The 22,935-nt window shown below is 42.5% G+C and overlaps 1 protein-coding gene across 10 annotated transcripts in view; it reads right to left on the reverse strand.

The window, feature by feature from the left end:
• The window catches only part of QKI (QKI, KH domain containing RNA binding), a 332,499-nt gene that overhangs the window by 90,145 nt on the left and 219,419 nt on the right, over positions 1-22,935 (reverse strand). For all 10 annotated transcript variants that reach the window (XM_039531810.1, XM_039531814.1, XM_039531809.1 and 7 more), the window contains one exon: positions 4,917-5,060. In XM_039531810.1, coding sequence (XP_039387744.1) covers positions 4,917-5,060 — 144 coding nt within the window. The remainder of the gene's footprint in view (positions 1-4,916; positions 5,061-22,935) is intronic.

Below are 22,935 nucleotides of genomic sequence, written 5' to 3' on the forward strand. Positions count from 1 at the left end.
TCGAGTCCATCCCTCTTTAGTTAGATACTTCCGAAGTTGTACAGTAAATAGAGATACAGAGACAGTGGCACCTTTCTTCAAAGGGGATGAAGGTGGGGTGTAGGATGACAGAAGAGAGAAAAAAGGGAATTACCAGTAAGTAGTTTTCACCTTGCCACCTCAGAGTGTCTCATCTAGAAAGTGATTGTGTGTACAGTAAAAGCAGCAAAGAATCCTGTGGCACCTTATAGACTAACAGACGTTTTGGAGCATGAGCTTTCGTAGGTGAATACCCACTTTGTCAGATGCAAGTAGTGGAAATTTCCAGGGGCAGGTGTGTGTGTATATATATATATATGCAAGCAAGAAGCAAGCTAGAGATAACGAGGTTAGTTCAATCAGGGAGGATGAGGCCCTGTTCTAGCAGTTGAGGTGTGAAAACCAAGGGAGGAGAAATTGGTTCTGTAGTTGGCAAGCCATTCACAGTCTTTGTTTAATCCTGAGCTGATGGTGTCAAATTTGCAGACGAACTGAAGTTCAGCAGTTTCTCTTTGAAGTCTGGTCCTGAAGTTTTTTTTTGCTGCAGGATGGCCACCTTAAGATCTGCTATTGTGTGGCCAGGGAGGTTGAAGTGTTCTCCTACAGGTTTTTGTATATTGCCATTCCTAATATCTGACTTGTGTCCATTTATCCTTTTCCTTAGAGACTGTCCAGTTTGGCCGACGTACATAGCAGAGGGGCATTGCTGGCATATGATGGCGTATATTACATTGGTGGACATGCAGGTGAATGAACCGGTGATGGTGTGGCTGATCTGGTTAGGTCCTGTGATGGTGTCGCTGGTATAGATATGTTGGCAGAGTTGGCATCGAGGTTTGTTGCATGGATTGGTTCCTGAGCTAGAGTTACTATGGTGCGGTGTGCAGTCACTGGTGAGAATATGCTTCAGGTTGGCAGGTTGTCTGTGGGCGAGGACTGGCCTGCCACCCAAGGCCTGTGAAAGTGTGGGATCATTGTCCAGGATGGGTTGTAGGTCCCTGATGATGCGTTGGAGGGGTTTTAGCTGGGGACTGTATGTGATGGCCAGTGGAGTCCTGTTGGTTTCTTTCTTGGGTTTGTCTTGCAGTAGGAGGCTTCTGGGTACACGTCTGGCTCTGTTGATCTGTTTCTTTATTTCCTCGTGCGGGTACTGTAGTTTTGAGAATGCTTGGTGGAGAGATTTTGTAGGTGTTGGTCTCTGTCTGAGGGGTTAGAGCAGATGCCCCCTCAAGGATTGAGCTCACAACCCTGGGTTTAGCAGGCCAATGCTCAAACCACTGAGCTATCCCTCCCCCAAAAACCTTAAAAACTACTTGCTTACAAAACCAGACAAAAATTCAAAAGTGTCACAGCACGCTATTAGTGAAAAACTGCCTCCTTTCTCGTTTTTACCATATAATTATAAAATAAATCAATTGGAATATAAATATTGTACTTACATTTCAGGGCATAGTATATAGAGCAATGTAAACAAGTCATTGCATAAAATTTTCGTTTGTACTGATTTTCTATGTTGCTTGTTGTAAAACCAGGCAACTATCTAGATGAGTTGATGTAGCATCTGGAAGACCTCTGCGTACCCCCCCGAGATACGCATATTCCTGTTTGAATACCACTAAACTAGGCAAGTGGGGATATTAAGGTACACATTCTTGAGACTGATGGAGCATAAGAAGTCTCCCTCTTGGAGAGACTGTAGGGGTACAATAAAATTAAAAAAACAAAACTGAATTCTGCTTTCCCTCTGCTCAAGTTTAAGTCTATTTTCTTTGTAATAGATCTCTCTATGGCATTTATCAAACTTCTCAAAATCCAGAGATGTTTTAATTTATGTCTTTCAGTTCTTTTATTGATGTCTCCACAACTATGTTTTTAGTTTTAGCCAAAGTACAGGAAAAAATTCAAATTTCTTGGCTGACAGAATCTGTAGACCGTGTGGTTCATTAACAGAGAATTAGAGAGAACCACTAGACATAGTAAGCTGAGCTACACAAGAAATTTGGTTCTCTTTCATAAATAGTTAAACACAGAAAACCAAGAGTTGAAGATGAAAAAGTTAAGATTTCAAGAAAAGAACGGAAATTGTCATAGTGAGGTCTAAGACATACACAACAAAGCTGCAAACTGCAATATGAATATTTCAAATTAACGTAAAAAACAATAGAGGAAACAAGGAATTCCAGATGTAAAGCTTCCATTCCATCTTTAACATAACCACGACATCCACATATTGCACCGAAGACCAGTACACACCATAATAATTCATATACGCCTCAATAGCTAGGTGAACAGAGACACTATCAATGTAGTAAGAAAAGTGGTTGAAAGTTAACCAGTAACTACTAACTATGCAGATACACACGCTACGCTGCACAGGCTCCGGAACTGTTAAAAGAAATAAACCTCAGTAGGGTGCATTAAGAAATTTGTTCAACAGGTCAAGAACTCTTGGACTAAACCAACCACCTATAGGTAGATTCAAGAGAAAATTATTGGGAATTACTGGACTAGCAAGGTCCAAGGGCAATGAAAAGGTCACTCCCAATTGTTGGGAAAAGGAAGACTGCTAGAATGTCTACCTTTGTGCTGTCCCAAGACGCTGACTTGGGGGGTGGGGGTAGCCTCCACTTTTTTTTTTATTCTGGGGAAGGGGGGAGAGATAGAATCCTCTAGCTTGCAAACTGATAAATGTGAAGTTCCACTCCCCTCTAGCCATCTCCTCCAGCACCTCCAGCGACTAATGGCTGCTCCCTGCAGACAAGTCTCTACTACATCAAACCTCTCTAAGCTATTTTACATTTACCCTGCTCTCTCCCACATCACACACATACTTCCCCCAAATAACTCCAGTCTCTGCCTCTGATCTGTCTCAGTTTTTCCAAGCTGCAGTATGAAGTTCACACAGTTCTTGATAGTTTCATGATGGCTGCCCACAGGGCTTTGAATAGCAGCAGAGAAATTAATTGGAATCTTGTTAATTTCATTCCACTGATACCTGACAAAGCTCTGACCATAAGTAGAAGCACTAGGGCTGGCTCATCCTGTGTAGATGCAGGAAAACAATTAGACATCAATTGAGTTTTGCTTCACATTTGTGAAATTAACTTTACAACCTTAAGTGCTAGAATTTTAATTAAAAAAAGAGAAATATCAATTTCTGCAGAATGTGATAGTTTATGCACCACATTCATTGGGGAAAGGAGCTCAACAGTATTTTCTCAAGTCGTGATGTATCACATACTAATCATCATCATAAAGGCTTAGGGGGCACGCCTACAAGAACACTTAAGTATGTTTACATAAAGGCCTTGGCTACACTTGCAAATTTGCAGCGCTGCAGCAGGGTGTGAGAAAACACCCTCTCCAGCACTGCAAATTGCGGCGCTGCAAAGAGCCAGTGTGGTCAAAGCCCCAGCGCTGTCCGTTATTCCCCACAGGGAGGTGGAGTACGGACAGCGCTGGGAGAGCTCTCTCCCAGCGCTGGCGCAGCTCTCTCCCAGCGCTGGCGCTTTGACTACACTTGGCGCTTCAAAGCACTTTGAAGTGCAAGTGTAGCCAAAGCCAAAGTCTATCTTGGAGCTGTTTAACTGCAGTGTAGACGTTCTTTGAGATCTGGGACCCTCCCAACTCAAGCCTTAGTTACACAGATAAATGACATATTTTTGTTTAGTATTAAAATATTAGACCATTTTGGAATAAGAAGGGATAGCTTTTACAGGTACTTGTTGACTAAAAATAGGAAAAAATATTTTACGTACAATCACTTGGAAGTGGAAGACCATAGGAAGTTATGTAAAAGTTGACTGTATTCTTACAACTTAAAATAGCCAATTAAGCATTGAAGAAATTTTTAGGAAAACTGTTCTCATTTAAGTAGTAATTTGGAGCTAGTATTTAACACAGCTACAAACAACCGAAAATAATGTTATATAATGGAAATACTAAGACTTAAAACTAAAAGTGTTAGCCAGCACCATGGAAGAAAATTAGTTACTTACTTCAACAGCGCATTGCATGCAAAAATAACTCATTCACTGCCCACAAGTTATGCTTGGCTAAAAATAAGGAGCAAATTCATCTCTTATTTCCTTTGTGATTTACCTTGGTCATCTTATATCTAATACTGTCATCCACATTCTGTCTTTAATAATAGTCAACTCGTTTTGCATTTCCAGGCTAAACATCTATTTGGTGTTCCTTCTAAAAACCACTGAGTCCTAATAAGTAAAAATTGCAAACCTATATAAATATAGGGAGTTCAACACTAAAGGTATGAAATCTAAGTGAATAAACAATATTCATACATACAAAGCCTGTTAATTCTAAAATTCAGTTTCCCTCCTGTTCCTTAAAATTTATTAGAATGAGCCATAAAAATCAATGTATTCACTGAGTCCATGTTTTTTAGTGTCTAGAAGAGCTCTGAATTTAAGTTCCTGAGCTTGCCTTTTGAAGGTGTGCAGGTTTTCTTTGAGAAGGACAGAGATGAGATATGGAGTGATTGCTTGGTGAAAAGTTACTATTTTCCCTTAAAAGTAGTAAACCCAATCTTCTCATAGAAGAGACACACATGAAAACATATCAAATTTTCTCCCAGCACATTTTACTTAGCATTCCCTTACTGGGATCAGATTTCCATTTGTCATGTCACATACAAAAAGATCAAAATCTCTCTGAAAAAAACTAACCCTGTTTATTGCAAAGGCTAATTCCACCCCACCTATCCCAATTAAATTTAAAAAAAACTGGGGCACTACAAAATATATTTTTCACAACTATGTTTTTAAACTCCGGTTTTCTGTACTGCAGCCTTATTCTTACTACTGGAATGTTACTCGGAATCTGTATTTTAGAAGTCACAGCTCTAAATCTGGAGAGATCCGAATGTAATTACTTACTGCAGGTACCAGTAATTTTTTCACTTCTTCAACAGCCCTCTTCAATTTGATTTCTGCTCTGTTTTGAGCATCTTCCACAGTGATTAGTACATGTAAATCTTCATTCAGGTGTTCCCAGTTGGGCTTGCCTCTGTTTTGTTCCTCCTAAAATAAATAAATATATAAATTCAATCAAAGGCACATGGAAATTATTGAATTTCCTTGGCTACCATATATTCATAAAATCTTTATCAACCTTTTTTGTCTTTACGGTTTAAAAAGCCAAACAAAAAACGACCATCACAACATATGGTGCCTTACAACTGATGACAAGAGTTTCCAAAGTGGGGAGATGGATTGGGCGGTGGGCAAAAAGTCTGAGCAGATCTGAGAACTGAATAAAAGTTTTTTTTTGTTTTTTTTTTTAAATAAACAACCTTAACCCAAGACGGTACTAAAATTTACTTACAATTTTCAAACAATTAAAAAAGTTAACGTGAATGGGGGGGGGGGCATGAGTATGAAACTGAAAAATTTTCAGTTGACTACTAAAATAACTCCTCTTCAGAGCTTATCTTTCATTTAAGATAACAGCAAAGTGAATAAGGGGCTTTAAAAAAAAAAAAGCACTGCAATGAATAAAACTTCTTTTAGAACAAGTAACCCCTTCCTCCAGGATGTGGAATAGAGAAAGAGCAGGATGGGGACAAAAAAAACCTTGAATCCTTAAATGGCCCCAGAGAGCAGTGTCTAAACATATGAAGAACGTTGTTGGTTAAATAAGAGATTACTTAAGTACCTGTAACTAAAGGTCCTTCGAGATGCTTCGTCTCTATTTGTATTTCAAATGCGGATGCGCATGCACGACATGTGCTGGAAGTTTTCAGTAGCACTGTCGGTTGACCTGCACGTGCATCATACGTTGCCTCATGTTCCAGGTGGGATTGTAAGAGGTCATGCAGGGCAACACTCCTTCAGTCACCTTGTTACCACTGGTTAGCCCAGTCTGCAGCAGAAGGGGTGGTGGGTGGGTCGTGGAATACCAATAATGACTACACATTTCGAAGAACCTCCAGTTACAGGTAAGTAACCTCTTCATCTTTGAGTGATGGTCCCATGTGTATTCCAAATGCAGGGGAGTATCAAGAAGTGATCAGCTTAGAGGTGGGTGTGAGGATGCAAGAGGTATCGTCTTATGCTGCTCATTGGTCGATGGAGTAATGGGCAGTGAAGATATGTACAGGGTGCCAGGTCACTGCTCAGCAGATGTTGTGCCAGGGGATAAGTGTGAAAGACAGCACGTGGCAAGGGGCTCAAAGGGAGGTTTGGTGAGGGTGGAGAGCACAAAATTGAGGTTTCGGAAGGGTGGGGGTAGTTTAAGGACTGGTAAGAAGTTGTTCAACAACCCTTTGAGAAATCAGGTGGTGGTGGGATGAGTAAAGACAAAGTGTCCATCCACCGACAGAAAGAAAGCACTATCCACTGCTAAGTGGACCCGGACAGAGCTAAGGGCAAGGACTGAAGTTTTAAGAGGCAGTCCAGGATGGTGGGAATTGGAGATGTCCTTAAGGAGGAGACAGATATGTTACACCCAGTAGGTGAAATGCTTCCAATTCACTGTGTAGCACGCCTGCGTGGAATCTTCCTTGCTGTGCATAAGTATGTGCCAAACTGATTTCAAGCAGGCATTGTCTATGTGCGAGCCCCATCCAAAAATCACGCTGTCAGTCAAAGCGAGCCTGGGTTGGGGTGCCAAATTCAGCCTTGGTCCTGGGTGAAGAGGTCTGGCAGAGTGGGGAGATGGATTGGGTGGCAGGCAGAGAGTCTGAGCAGATCTAAAAACCCGAACTGCCATGATTGTGGCCTGGTTGTGATCTTGCACAGGATTTGGAGGAGGAGGGGAACAGGGAGAAAGGCATAGCAGAGACCACTCCACCATGGAAAGAGGAGAGCATCTCCTTGTGAATCATGCCCCCTGACCTCCTGGGAGCAGTAGAGCAGGAACCTACAGTTTTTGCAAGTGGCAAAGAGGTTCCAGCGAGGGGTGCCCCAAACACTGCAGATAGAGTGAAGAGTAGGGTTGTATTGTTCCTACTCCTGATTGAGTAACCAGGTCTAGCTTAGTGCATGTGCCAGAAAGTTCAGTGCCCCCGGGAGGTACACCATGTGGAGTGACACATTGTTGTGTACACAACAGTTCCAAAGGTGGACACAATCATCACACAGTGACTGGGACCCGGTGCCCCCTTGTCTGTTTATGTATGCCACTGCAATGGTATTGTCAGAGAGGAGCTGAATGTGTTGGGCTCGGATGAGGGGCAGGAACGCATGGCAGGTTAAGTGGACTGCTCGCAGCTCCAGAATATTGATGTGCAAGCATGCTTTGCACTGTGTCCAAACCCGTCGGGTAGCATATCTGTCCAGGTGGGCACCCCAATGTGCTAGGGAGGCATCCATGGTGATGGTGGCTGTGGGGGTGGGAGTGGTGAAGTGGGTGCCTAGTAGCACTTTGGCAGAATTAGTCCACCAAGCTAGGGAGGCCTGGACGGGGCATGGGACAATCAGGATGGTGTCAAGGTGGACGATGTGGAGTCTGCAGACAGAAAGGAGCCACAATTCCAGAAAGTACATGTGCAAGTGGGCATGCAGCGTCACATGGATGCAGGCCGCCATGTCGCCGAGGTGGCAGAGGCAGCGGCGCACTCTGGTGCATGGATTGCTATGTAGGGCTGCCATGATGGCTGTCAGGACAGCGAAACTGTCTGCTGGGAGGAAGACCTGTGCTCCCGTGGAATCCAGGCATGCCCCAATTAAATAGATTGCCTGCGTCGGGACAAGCACAAATTTCTCCTCGTTCATACAGATGCCAAGAGTGGCAAGGAGCAAGCAGAGAGCACAGACGGTCGTCGTAGTTTCAGTCATCTGAGGGCTTGGCTACACTTGCAGATGTGCAGCGCTGGGAGTTAAAGCTGTCTTTGTATAGCTGTGTAGGGAAAGCGCTGGAGCGTGGCCACACTGACAGCTACCAGCGCTGCAGCGTGGCCACATTTGCAGCATTTGCAGCGGTGTTGGGAGTGGTGCATTATGGGCAGCTATCCCAGTGTTCAAGTGGCTGCAACGTGCTTTTCAAAAGAGGGGGGTGAGGTGGAGTGTGACAGGGAGCGTAGGGGAGGGAGGGAGAGAGAGAGGATTTTTGGAGCCGACACTGTCAGCTCCCTGCCTTGCAAATTCTGACCACTTCCCCGACCCCTCGTTCACTCTTAAATGCAAATAGCCTGCAGACCAGATAAGCAGCTGCTCCAACAGACTCCCTTCCCCCCCCCCCCCACTGTGCGGTTTCTCTCCTCAAGCAAACACACTAGGCTGTAAACATTCATCCCCCTGCCTGCCTCATTCACAGCAAACAGTAGCTGTGTTTGTTTTTTAGATAAGCAGCTCCGGGAGCCCCGAGTTCACAACAAAACAAAGAGAGGCATCATAAAAAAAACAAAGAGTTCTTTAGTTAAAAGCATTATGGGAAAATTCTGGAGGTCAGTTACAGCGTAGTAAGATTAATCACTGTTTACACTGGCACTCCAGCACTGCAGCACCAGCGCTGCAGTCGTTATTCCCCAGGCAGACGTGGAGTACAGCCAGCGCTGTAGCCAGGGAGATACAGCGCTGTATGTGCCTTGCAAGTGCGGACGGTGAGTGAGTTGCAGCACTGTAAAGCCACCACCAGCGCTGCAACTCTCCAGTGTAGCCAAGCCCTAAGTAAGGGAACACAGTTGGGCCATGACGATTGAGAAGACTTTGGTAAATACCCTTGGGGCCGTTGAAATGTCAAAGGGAAGAACTCTGAACTGGTAGTGGTTGTTACCCTCATGGAAGTGAAGCAACCTACAGTGGGCCAGATGGATGTCAATGTGGAAGTACGTGTCTTTCATGTCAAGGGCTGCATGGTCCCTGGGGAAGGGAGGAAATAATTAATGCAAGTGTCACCACATGGCACTTGGTCTTCCTGATGAAGGTGTTGAGTAGCTGGAGATTGAGTGAAGGCTGGAGACCTCCTCCCTTTTTTTGGATGAGAGAGGCCTGGTCTACACTGTGGGGGGAAGGGGAAGGGGAGAATCCATCTAAGATATGCAACTTCAGCTACGAGAATAGCGTAGCTGAAGTCGATGTATCTTAAGATCGAATTAAAATTACTTACTTTGCGTCCTTGCAGCATGCTGCAGCTCCATCAACTTTGCTTCTGCCTCTTGCTGAGCTGGAGTTCAGCAGTCGATAGGAGAGCGATAGGGGATCAATTTATCGTGTCTACACTACACGCGATAAATGGATCCCCGATAAATTGATCGCTACCCGCCGATCCGGCGGGTAGTGTAGACGTACCCAAAGTATGGGGAGTAGAAGCCATTCTTGACAAAAGGGTCAGGCACTAGTTCGATCGCACCTTTCATCAGGACGGCATCAGCTTCGTGTTGAAGGAGGCTGCAATGCGAGAGATACCCAGGAAGTGCCCATGAGGGGACCCCAATAGGATGGGAAGGCAGGGAACTCGACAGAATAACCGTGCAGAATGATCTCCAGTACCCAACAGTCCATGGTAATCTTGCCCCAGTTTTGGGTGAATAGGGCAAGATGGCCCCCAAAGGTGGTAGAGGAGGCCAGGGGTGGTTATGTGGGGGGCTCGCAGCTCTTCAAATGCATGTCGAAACTGGGTCTATAGTTGATTCCATGTTATGGCGGAGGAGATGGCTGATGGTTGCGGATGCTGTGATCTAGGGCAGCATCATACACGCTCCTGATACGGAGTGTAATTGGGCTGGTGCACAGAAGCATGACCTCTGTGGTTTTCAATGGGGCACCAGGGTGTAAATCCTGAGATAGTGGAGTCTCGCTCTTGAGACTTGGAGAGCGGAGGAACTCTCTTCGAAGAGAACAACTTGTCCTTGTTGAAGGGGAGGTCTGGGATGGTGGTCTGGACCTCCCTGGGGAAGCCAGAGGATTGCAGCTAGGAGTCTCTTTGCATGACAATGCCTGTGGCAGGAGAGCAGGAGGACGCATCCACTGCAGCTTGGAGGCTAACCTTGCAGCTGTCACACGCAGGAGTCAGAGCTGCTCCTGGACACTGGGGAGAATGATGGTTCCTCTGCTGAGTAGCTGTGGAGTCCAAAGAGACCACTGGTAGCGGTGGAACCATCAGTGCGGTCAGTCTCACAACCGTCAGGTGTGGTCTCTGGCCCAAGAGGGTAGGGGGCTGTGGTGCCAAGGGCAGTGGCGAGGGTGGATCTGGCAGGTCTAAGTGAGAGTTTGGAGCAGTGATTTGATTAGCCCAGGTGTCCAGGGTACATCCCACTGACTGCTGAAGTGGGGAGGCATGACCTGGCATGGTTTGGGGAGAAAATGCTGTATTTCACTGCAGTCTGCAACAGGGACTTGCTGCAATGGCTATGTGAGCACTTATGAACCTCTGACTTGGATTTGTTCTGTGCTGGTGGTGCTGTTGGATCCAGGCAGGAGGTGGCAGATGGGTATTTACCACTGGTATGGAACACACATAGGCACCATCACCCGAAAAACTCAGCAATTTCAAGGAACGCTACAGTAGCCACCCCATATTAATTGCTCTCAAGAAAAGCGAAGTAAGGCAATCTTCTCTTGATCTCAAGTATTTACAAATATGCATTTTTCTTCCAAAATGAAGGCAACAGAACATAAAATACAGTTTATCTCTGGACTGACAACTGCTTAGGATGACAAGAGTTAGTCTTAATATCTTTGTCTTAAATGGACAGTGAACAGAAAAAGTTTGCTCTACCTGAGCAATATTAGAATATTGTAATATTTTAAAAGACATTAAAAATAATGGCTAAAAGTTCTAAAAGAATTAAGTCCCATTAAAGACAGATTGATACACATTCAGAAAAAAAAATATTGTAACACCATGTATATACGGAGGCAGTTCTTCACAATTCTGGAATTAAATTGATCTAAAAGCATACTGGGCATAACAGAACATTCTTCTGAAACCTACCTGTGGAACAAGCTTTTAACATTACCTTTCAAAAACCAAAAAACCGCAAACCAGTAATTAATATTTCAAAAAATGGAAGGCAGTCAGTGTTGATTTCAGAGGTGACATTTTAAACTCCAATTATTTTAAATCCTTCCAACAACTCTGAACCAGTTTTTAAATTATTTATTATTTATACAAGTTTTAATCAACAAATACACTAGGTCATTTAAAGTGATAAAAACCTGAGTATTCCACCATTAACGAATAGTGTGGAATATTTTATATTTAATCCGTTATAAAAGCTTCTATGGAACAGACATGCATAAAAATTAGAGCATGAGAAAATGTAAGGGAAAAGTATTTAGGGGATATAGCAGGGACAAAGAAGAGTCAAGAGGGAACAAGGGAAAAATAAAATGATCTTAGATGTCTGTAAACTAGTACAAGAAATATGGGGAATAAACAGGAAGAACTAGAAATACTAGTAATTAATCACAATTACGACAGCATAACAGACTTGGTGAAATAATTTACAACTGGAATACTGGTATAGAATGGTACAGCTTGTTCATGAAGGACAGGCAAGGAAAAAAGGGAGGAGGCGTTGCTTCGTATATCAAAGATGTATAAACACACACTGAGGTTGAAATAGAAGAGGGAGACAGACCTATGTGGGTAAGGATAAAAGGGGTAAAAAAACCAAAGGTGATATAGGTGTCCACTACAGAACACCTAACCAGGAAGAAGAGTTGGATGAGGCTTTTTTTTTTTTTTAAAAGAACAAAATTATCCAAAACACAGGACTTGAACTATCCACATGTCTGTTGGTAAAATAATACAGCAGGGCACAGATTATGCAACAATTACTTGGAATGCATTGGAAACTTTTTTTTTTTTTTTTTTTTAAACAGAAGGTAGAGAGAGCGACTATGGGAGATTGGAAGGCAGCTTGGGTGAAAGTGATCATGAAATGACAGAGCTCATGATTTTAAAGAACAGCAGAAGGGAAAACAGCAAAATAAGGACAAAAATCTTCAAGGCGGCAGACTTAAGCAAGCTCAGATTTGGTAAGTAGGATCCCGTGGGAAGCAAGTCTAAAGGAATAAAGAGTTCAGGAGGGTTGGCAGTTTTTAAAGAAACATTATTAAGGGCACAAGAACAAACTATACCAATGTGTCGGAAAGATAGGAAGTACGATACAAGACCCACTGGCTTAACCAGGAGATGTTAAATGATCTGAAACTCAAAAAAGAGTAGTACAAAAAGTGGAAACTGGGTCATATTATGAAGAATGAACATTAAAAACACTACATCCGTGTAGGGACAAAATTAGAAAGGCCAAAAATGAAATTAAGCTAGCTAAGGACAACAAAATATTTTACACACACACAAGAAGCAACAGAAAGACCAAGAATGGGCTAGGCATACTTGCTTCCTGCAGCTCCCATTGGCTGGGAACTACGAACTGTGGCCACTGGGAGCTGCGGGGGGCTGAGCCCGTGGATGGTCAACATCAGCAAAATGTCTCGCAGCCCGCAATAAGATTACCCTGATGGGCCGCAGGTTGCCTGCCACTGGTCTAGATAATCCTTAGTCCTGCCTCAGTGCTGGGGACTGAATTAGTTGACCTACTGAGGTCCCTTCCAGTTCTAAATTTTATGATTCTATATTTGGTCAAAGATTCAGCCGCCACGTTTGCCTTTTAAAAACTCCACTGCAAAAGTGAGAAGTGTTCAGCTGTCAATTAACAGTCTTACATTTCTATGAGTCTATGATTTGTTATACTGGAGGAATGGGAAGACATACATGAACATAAAGTGTATCAATAAATAAAATATTTCTCCTCACATGTACTGTATCAGCTATTGAGATTCTTGGGAAGTGTGCCATTTAAACCTCTATTTTTACAAAAATGTTAAGTAACATTTTAAATAATACTGATTGGAAGATTACTTATATGAATTTCAGGAGCTGAGAGAAGAGAAAAATAACCTTCATTTACAGGAGTACAGTCTGACATCAAAAGCTCAGAAGATTCACTATGTGCTCTCTGCCATAATTTAATCTGCTACAGAAGAATTCACCAAAGGACATTTGAGGCGTATTTGGCCCACTCACTATATCACGGTCAATACTCTGGTACCTTGGCTTTCATCTCAGAGTAAATTACCATTTACACAATTCAGATTCAACTTTAAAAGATTATCTTAAACAAGAGTAAGTTAAATTTTCTTTTATAAAGATGGAAACAAACAGTACCTTAACAGGAATCAACCTGAACCATATTTTTAAAATCCTATTATGAGAAATCAGATTAACATTGTTAAACCAGCAGAGAACAGTATGATAATCTACTGCTCGCTTTTACTTTTGCACTAGATGTTCATAAATCGCCAGGAAGAGGAGCATTCCACTGCAACTGTGTGGATTATTGGTAAGGAAGGGTCAGAGACAACGTCTGGAGCCCTTAGAGGACTATCAAAAGAACGGTTGTAGTCCAAGAGGGACAATGACAAGGAAAAGTGTCCTGGAGTAGGGGGGACATGCTAAATGAACTGATGTTTCTGAAGAGAGGATTGTCTGCATGCAATTTGAACCACCTCTGTTCATAGTGTAAATAAATAAAATACAGAAAGACAGCCAATTCTGTCATCATTTCTCTAAGAATGGAAACTGATCTGGTGCAATGCCTCTAAATAGGGTAGTGCTCAACTGAGGGGAAACAACATATTCTCTTTATGAAAGTTCCAATCTGTCAGCAGTGGAAAGCACAACACTCTTGATAGACTTACAGAGCTGATCTATAACTTTAAAATAAGTAATTAACAGAACTAGAGAAAAATTAATTCTCTTATATGCAGATGAGGTGGTCTGTCTTTGTTACTTGGTATTTATTAAATACTTTGAATTTAATGAGAACCACAAAACTAATACTGAAAACATTAACTACTTTGTAGATAAATTATAATTCTGCTATATCACTAGATTTAAAAGGTGCCATATGTAACACAATAGTCTTAGATGATATTCTAGATTCATTATTTCTTGTATTTATCCCCATGTTATTTACTGTAGTGGAATATGGAATTACACTGCCCTTAACCACAGTCTAAATGCCCTGTCATACCCCTGTAGTATCACAATCATACAACAATATATCAGTAAGACGCAAAAGGATGTATGTTACTAGGCAAGTGGCACAGAGTTCCTTTTCTGCTCTTTTCCTTCAATCAGAGGACAAGTGTACCAATAGCCTACTAATGATACTTTGGAGTGGTTTACTGCTATGATTCCTTTACCTTAAACAAAATACTTAAAACAAAGTTTTGGAGAAGGAGAAGGGAGCTACGCAATACGTTCTCCTCCTTTGTAAAATTATTACTAAAGAAAGGTTAGGAGAAAATAGTAGGGAAACGGACAATGTTGGCACAAGAACAAATGAGTATTAACTGGTCCTGAATACATTTAGGCTGGACATTAGAAGGAGATTTCTAACCATCAGAGTGAGGTTCTGGAGCAGCATCCCAGTATGAGTAGTAGAGGCAAACCACCTAACTAGTTTTAAATTGGAGTTTGATAAATTTATTAATGAGGTTATATGTCAGGATTGCCAGCACAGGACTGGACTCATTGAGCCAGGAAGTCCCTTCCAGTCCTATGTAATATGTGGACTTAGCAGCTAGGATCATGGGGGGGAGGGAACAGCAGGAAGCAGCAGTTTAGAGCTGCAATCCCCCTATTCTCTCTTGTCCCCTTCCCAAATTTGGGAGACAAATCTGCTCCCGATTCAATCAAATCTTTACTTAAAATATACCAGTCCTTTTCAAGCAGTAAATCTCAGAAATTGTCGCCTGTCCCAGGGCTGCCATAAAAAGGAAGTGGAGACTGAGCAGCTTGGAAATTTAAGTTTCATTGAGGAAGTTGACTTGAAGTTACCAATATAGTTTTTATTATTATTATTTTAACTTAATTTAGGCGATAGGGAAAAGAGGAAAGGCAAGGTGACAAAAGAATGGTTAGGAGTGGGTTGCAGAGGAGACAGAATAAAAGAATTAAAAGTTCCAGCTGCCTTAAGTGAGAAATTTAGCCAGGCTGGAAGGGCCAATGCCACTGAGGTGTTTTGAATTAATACTTTACAGAGTTACTTTTATACAAGAGATTTGAACAATACTGATGAGCCAAATACATTTGTTGACAAAGAAGCCAGAATAACCATGTGGAGTAAAGAGTCTTTTTATTCTGAGCAGGAAAAAAACCTGAATAAAAAGAATGTTCTGAAAAATTAATTTTCAGACAAATTTATTCAAAATAAAAAAAATAGTATTTTAGACTGAATCTCACTGTATTCCCGACTGGTTTTGCTAAATTATATATGAGAAGTGGTAAGAAGTAGAACAGGGATCAGCAATCTTTGGCACGCAGCTCGCCAGGGTACACACCCTGGTGGGCCGGGCCAGTTTGTTTACCTGCCACGTCAACAGGTTCGGCTGATCGTGGCTTCCACTGGCCGCCGTTCGCCGCTCCAGGCCAATGGGGGCTGCGGGAAGTGGCGCAGGATGAGGGATGTGCTGGCCGCCCTTCCTGCAGTCCCCATTGGCCTGGTGCGGCAAACGGCGGCCAGTGGGAGCCACGATCAGCCGAACCTGCCGATGCGTCAAGTAAACAAACTGGCCCGGCCTGCCAGGGTGCTTACCCTGGCGAGCCGCATGCCAAAGGCTGCCGATCTCTGAAGTAGAAGATACAGAAAATTACTACTGAATAAAATGATTTGTGACACAATCTTGTGGAAAAATAGTATTAGAAAAGCTTAATTACAACCAAACTATTTTGTCTGCTAAATTAAACCACATTAAGAGTTATATGAACTGGCAGGGAAAATTTTACTCCATTCTTTTAATTTGGCAGAAGTTTCAGCATCCTAAATTTAGCCCAATGTTGTAACTGCTCTTACTCAGTTTTGCATCTGCATATTCACTATCCTCAGTGTTACTAGACAGAATAATGGACTTGCTGAAGCTCTTCTCTCTATTTTATATCTTGTCACTAAGGTCTGCAGATCAGGTAATAAAAAATTCATTCTTTCTAAAGCTTCTTTGTATCTTAACTGCTTTAGACAGCTATATAATAAAATAGGAAAATAAGCTATGCAAAGTTAAAAACAGGAATAAAACTCAAAGGTTTTAAGTTACTCAGGGTGCCTGCAACCAAGCTCTGATGCTTAAAAGCAATGTGTACAAAGACCTTGTATAAAACTGTCACTTCATTTAGTTTCTTAAGAGGGTTCATAAACTGTTGTGTGCAAGAAATCTGTTGGTGAAATGAAGATGTCTCTTCTCACTTCCAGGTGCTAACCTGTGTGTAGCAGGGTGGTTACCCTGCTCCTGCCCTTAAGGGCTTAAAACAGCTCTGGGGGAAGGTTGTGGCTGGGAGCTGCTAAGCTGGGCTGATTGGGAAGTGGCTGCAGCTGGGCCATGCCCCAATCAGGCCACAGCTGGCCTGTATAAAGAGGGTGGGAGCCAGGAGCTCAACAGTCTCCCTCTGCCTGTAGAGGGAGAAGGGCCTGGCTGCAGGAGCTAGGCAGGGCTAGGGAAAGGCAGAGGAGCTGGGGAGCTCCAGTCTGGAAAGCCCCAGGCTGTGGCCTAGCATAAGGCCAACAGGTACTGGGGGTTGCACAGGACAGCCTAGGGGTAGGCCAAGGCAGCAGGTCCAAACCCAACCTTGCCAGTGATGAGTAGGCTGATACTGCAGTCTGCCCTAGGGCATGGGGGCTAGACGATGACTGGCAGTAGCCTTATACTGAGGTGAGGTGGGGATAGTGGGTGGGGGTTCCCCTGGGAGAGGGAGACCCTGAGAGAAAGAGGTTACTGCCAGGGGGCAGCACCCCAGATAAAGGGGCACCGGAGTCCAGAGAGGGACATGGGGGCAAAGCGATAGTGGATCACTGGCCTGCAGAGGGTGCTCCTGGCTGGAAATCGAGCTAATTCCCAGAAGTCACCAGCAGGAGGTGCTGCAGGGGTGAGTCCGCGCCTCTACACTGTATACAAAATCATACTTTCCCAATATTATTTTACACATAAGCAATGTATATAGTTGCCAGAAGGATGCTGTATAATTGAGAACGAGAAGAGAAATGACCTGTGTGATCAAAATGGGAGAGGAGGTGGTCCACAAGACTTTTTTTTTTTTTTAATTAAGATATGGTTTATACTATTAACAAATATGATTGCCTATGCTATGCGTTTTTCCTAGATTTTTTAAAAAAACCTCTGTCCAACCGCATTACCAGCCATAAACACTTAAACAAGTGGCAAAATGTTTAGGCTTGTAAGTATTTAACACATTATCCCAACATCTTCCTTCAGCTAAAATTGATTAATGAGGTAACTCTCATTGCAAGACCAAATTGATGAAAAGACTGGATGACTAAAAAAAGTAAAAGAACAGGTAATAATGGGAGTACATTTTTCATTTAATATCAGAAATCAAATTAAGAGGTACAATTAGAAGCCAACGGGCATTTGTTTAAAATTTGACTTCTTAAAAAAATTCAAGATTGAACTCAAATGCTTCACTAACTTAGTTAAAATCTTACATAGAATCTTAGATAAGCAGATAAAATACAGCACTCCTGGCTACTTCAGTTGCTAATGGCCTGCATCTTGTGAGATATCTGGAGTCACAATGCTCTACACATGTTCATCATGGCAGCCAGCTGTGGTGTCTGAGACCTATATCACTGCCTGCAAGGTCATTTTGGTCACCAACTGGCCTTCCTTCATTATGTCCTTCAGTAGTTCTCTGCTGTCATGAGGGAGCAAGCAAAGGTGTCTGTCACCTTCTCTCTTATAAAAAAAAAAGTCATATTTGGCCAGCTGGGCCTGAGCTGCAATTGCAGCAAAGTTGAGGTGTACAACTTCCTCTCAAACAGATCAAGGCATTTGTGGTGTTTGTCCTTAAGGATGCTTTTGATCAATGTGAACTTCTCTCATATGGTTGATACGACTAAGAAATTTAGGTTGGGGTGAGTGCAGGAGTATTCAAACCCCGAAGTAGACCTGGTACCTCTTCTTGACTGATTTTACCATTGGTGTTAAAGTGGCTGGTGTCTGCCACAAGGCTTTCACCCAGCTTTAGTTGTCGCACATTAATGGGGAGGATGACCCTAGTTGAATCAGAAACTGACAGGATGTAAAATAGCTTGTGGGACTTATCAGAGACCAAAGGCTCGATCTCCAAAAACTTGACAATCCATACAAAGAGCTCCTGGAATGCTCTGAACCACCAGAGCTATCTGGTGCCAGTAGTGGTGCAGAGGGTACTGCTTCCTCTGGTGGTGATGAGGAGAGATCCTTCAGTTGTGAGACTGGGCATTCATATTGCTCAAATCCCTGGATCAAGCTCCTGTTGATATTCCGGCATCAGTAATCTGGTCAGGGGATGCTGCTGGCAAAGGAGATTCTTGCCCAACAGTGGAGACCAGCTCCTATGAAGGCAGGCCCCATGACCCCTGAAAGGGCCACTGTGGTGCACTGTATACATATGGTTGGCTTGCTGGTTGCCAGCTGGACTGACAGTCTTGAAGGATGAGTAGTGACTGCGGCCTATAGGAAAAAAGTCTGTCTCTCAGCCAGTAATCACAGACCTCAGAAGGAAAGGTTCTCTGCTCAGTGAAAGGAATGTATGCTCCTGATGACAGCAAGGAGATGTTGATTTCCTACATATGGGGCACTAACATGAAAAGCGCTCTTGGTACCAGAGTCTGCATGAGTGCCGGGAGATGTCTCAGCATCAATAATGGACCTACTTTGATTATAGTTTCATCCCCTGAAGCCAGGTCAATGCGAACTGGAGCACAATCAGTGCTAGCAGAAACTGCTGCTTTATCCTCTACTCCTGCTCTCCATCCCTCAATGATATGTAGGGCTTCTCTTTGGAGGTTTTGTTGTGTTTGTTCTTACAGAAGGACACTAAGCTTCTTGAGCTTCTGCCTTCAAGCTCAGAGCAGCTCCTTTCATTGCTTGACTTCGACAACAGAAATGTTGGTGTCAGCTTTGACGATAACACTGACTTGTGTGCCAGATCTTTCTTTGGCGCAATCTTCTCCACACTGGTTTTAGGCACCGTCTGTCTGCTCCATAGTGTACTCATACATGGTGGCTTGTCCACCAGCAAGTTTTTGGAGCTTGTTTCCTTTGGATCTGATGAGACATTCATGGCCTGTTTCAGAAGACAGAGTTTCAGCCTTGCACCTCATGAGTCCACACAGATAAGGATAAGCATATGCATGGTATGTGATTCCTCATAGGCAGATGTGACACTTACTGTGCCTGTCCATTGGGAGCAGGGGATTAGTTCATTACAGAATGACTGCTTAAAGCCCCCAGATGTCGAGTCCATTTTGAGGAGCCGGGGTGGGGGGGTGTCCCCCGGCCACTAAAGTTTGGTCCAGATAGCTAAAGTTAGGTTACAGCAGTGGAAAGAGGAAATCAAAAGCTGATTCTGAAGATTATGAACAGAATCTTAGAAATGTAGGACTGGTAGGGACCTCTAGAAGTCATCAAGTCCAGCCCTCTGTGCTGAAGCAGGACCAAGAAACCTAAGACCATCTCTAGCAGCTGTTTGTCCAAATGGTTTGTTTTTTAAAAAAAACTATGACAGGGAGTCCACAACCTCCCAGAGCTTAATTATCCTTAGAGTTAGAAAGTTTTCCCTAGTACCTTACCAAATCTCCCTTGCTGAAGATTAAGACCATTATTTCCTGCCTTCAGTGGACAGAGATCAACTTATCACATCCTCTTTATAACTACTCATAACATATCTGAAGGCCTAGCAGGTGCCTCCCACCCCAAGTAGTCTTTTCTCAAGACTAAACATGTCAATTAAAAAAACCAAAAAAACACCACACACTTTCTTCATGGGTCAACTTTTCTAAACCTTTTATCATTTTTGTTTCTCTCCTCTAGACTCTATCCAATCTGTCCACATCTTTCTTAAAATGTGGTGCCCAAAACTGGACACAATACTCCATCTAAGGCCTCACTGGTGAAGAGTATAGAGGGACAATTACCTCCTCCTCAGCTGCATCACATTGGTGACTTGTATTCAATTTACGATCGATTATAATCTCCAAATCCTTTTCAGCAGTACTACCACCTAGCCAGTTATTCCCCCCTCTTGTAGTTGTGCATGTGATTTTTCCTTCCTAAGGGAAGTACTTTGCACTTGTCTTTACTGAATTTCATCTTGATTTCTGACCAGTTCTCCAATTTGTCAAGGTTATTTTGAATTCTAATCCTGTCCTCCAAAATGCTTGTAACTCCTCCCAGCTTAGCATCATCTGCAAATTTTATAAGCATACTCTTCACTCCATCATTTAAGTCATTAATAAAAATATTGTCTAGTACTGCACCCAAGACTGACCTCGCGGGACCCCTAGATGTATACTCTCAGTTGACACCAAACCATTGATAACTATTCTGATGATGGTCTTTCAACCAGTTGTGCATTCACCTTATAGTAAGAAGTTTAGTCTGAACTAAGAACTAATGGTTTGGATACTTGCCAGGTTCCATGTCTCTGCCATGGGCTGTCAGATAGAAGGTCATGGCCCTTTTATGTCCTTTTTACAGGATCACAAGAAGGCACAGGGTGCACGAGTAGCCCTGATGGACACTGCTAGTCAAAACACTCTCGTCTTGTGTGTATACACATCTATAGTTGGATCCACAGTGACACATTCTAAGAAACCTCTCTCTTCCCTCCTTTCTCTGCAAACCCTTGATTTCCCAGGCCAGCAGTGGAAATGGAACACGTGGTGAGCACGTTTGAATAAGAAGAGACGGGGCAAAGTCCAGAATTTTTTCACTATAATTGGTTTCACCTGCCTGAAAGAAAAGGGGCAGAACACACCCAATATCTGTTGGTTTAAGCTACACAACGGAAACATTTTCTTTAAAATTCTGTACATGTCTCTGGCCCAAAAGATCAGGGAACATACTCTAAAAAGTGACAAATGAAAACTTTTACTTGAAGTTTTCAGCTAGCTAACCTGTTCTCCATCTGAAATCAGTCTTGAGCTGCCAGAGCAGAGAACCCCCAACAGCAGCTTTTAGAAAATAAAAATTGGACACAGGTACTCTAAGCACTAAAGAACGGCGTTCACTAGGGAATACGTTTATGTAACTAGTACTGCACTGGTGCGCTAGCATAAAATACAGTAATAAAATCTATTATACTTTGCAAGCAAAACAGATTTCTAAAACAAACATTAAAGTACCAAAGATATAGTCCCCAGGGAGCACAATTCATGTTGCCAGATAATCGTCATCATCTGAGGAACCAACATCATAAAACTTGTAGCACTCTCTAAAACAATGTTTCAGATTACATGATTTCTAGCAAATTCCATTAAAAATGGTTAATTTACTACACTGGTAATCTGCCTGAGATAACTGGACAGAACTCACTAATCTGTTAAAACATTAACAGCTGCTTAAACATAATATGGAAGACTATTATAACAGGGTTCTATTTCCATTATTGCCACAAATTTAAACAGTTGTGTAAAAAAAAAAAAGAAAAGAAAAAACCCCACAAACCTGGATAGGATTGTAACAAAACTGTGACCAGCATTTAATATTTTATTCAAATACTGATACACTACTGACATTAACATTTCATAAAACTTTATCTGGTATTTTAAAAGTAGGCTGCATATAACTGAAATAAGCATTAGCTAAACAGCAAAAACCCAGAGTTTAAATTTTTTTCAAGATAAAAGCACTGACTCAGCCCTCTGAAGAAAAAAGGTTTAAAATAATTTACTAATTACAGTATCAATTTGAACAACAGAAGTAATTCCATAACATGAAGCATCAGAACACACTGATCGTCCTAACCCCTTGCTGATTCACTGCTTTAATTGTGCAGTTAGAGTCAGGCAAATTAACAAGGCTTTCACTCCTACTGAGCTCCTAATGGTGAAAGTCCACATACAGAAAGCTGCTGGAAAACAACACTAAAACATTAAAGCAGGGACTGGTTGCGCTATTCCTGGTTAGGGGGAAAAATGTTGTAGCTTATTGTACATATAACATTTATCTTGGTGTATTCACTTCTCTTCTATAAAAGCATGATATTAATATTTTGAGTTACTAGGGGAGCATAATTTCTCCTACCTTGCATGTGAACGAAATGAAGTTAACATCTTATGTGAGGCCTTTAACCATATAGTATTTAAAATGATATCTTATTTAAGTAGTTTGGGATACACTGTACACCAAGTACCCCTTTTCAAGACAATTGTGGGTTATAAACAAGTGATATATTTTCAACATGAAATTCACTAGGTAAAAAAGGGAACCGACGTGATCAAAGCCTGAAAGTTTTTTGTTTTGGAGATCTAGATGGCACCATGGATTACTGTTTACGGACATGAGGTGAGATACTGTACTGCACCTCTTACAGGCCCAACACAAAACTCTCACCTCAGGACAAGGCAAGGTTATAATCGTTTTAAGCCAATTCTGGGCTCTGCTGGGAGCTGGAATGACCACTAACATAACAGCCCTGTGGATCTAAGTTACTACAGCCTCCCATATCTTCCCCATGGGCTGCAGCGCTGTGCGGAATATCCACAGCATCGTGAGATACAGTTGCAGCACCAGCAGAGCTCTGCTTCCAGCCCCACCCTTGCATGCCCCTTAGGCAGAGTTATTAGGTGGTCCTTTAGAGGCAGCATGATGGCGGTCTTTCACAACTCCTGCAACAGATGCCCCTTTATGCTGCTCCAGCCTTCTACATGGCATGAAGGGTCTGGAGCATGGGTGAGGCTCTCACCCAGGGACACTTCCACAACTAGGTCACCAGTTCCACGTGCGATTTGCAATGGAACTCCGTGCATAAGACACTTACAGAGCTTTAAAGAAAATAAGTCTCTTTTAAATGGGATTTTCCTATAGGAAAAAAAATCTGACTTTAAAAAAAGTTTTTTGTTAAAACAATAATCTTGTTTTAAAAATATGAAATATCTGAAGTGTT

The sequence above is a fragment of the Mauremys reevesii genome, linkage group 3 (genome assembly GCF_016161935.1).
Source record: "Mauremys reevesii isolate NIE-2019 linkage group 3, ASM1616193v1, whole genome shotgun sequence".
Lineage (NCBI taxonomy): Eukaryota > Metazoa > Chordata > Testudines > Geoemydidae > Mauremys > Mauremys reevesii.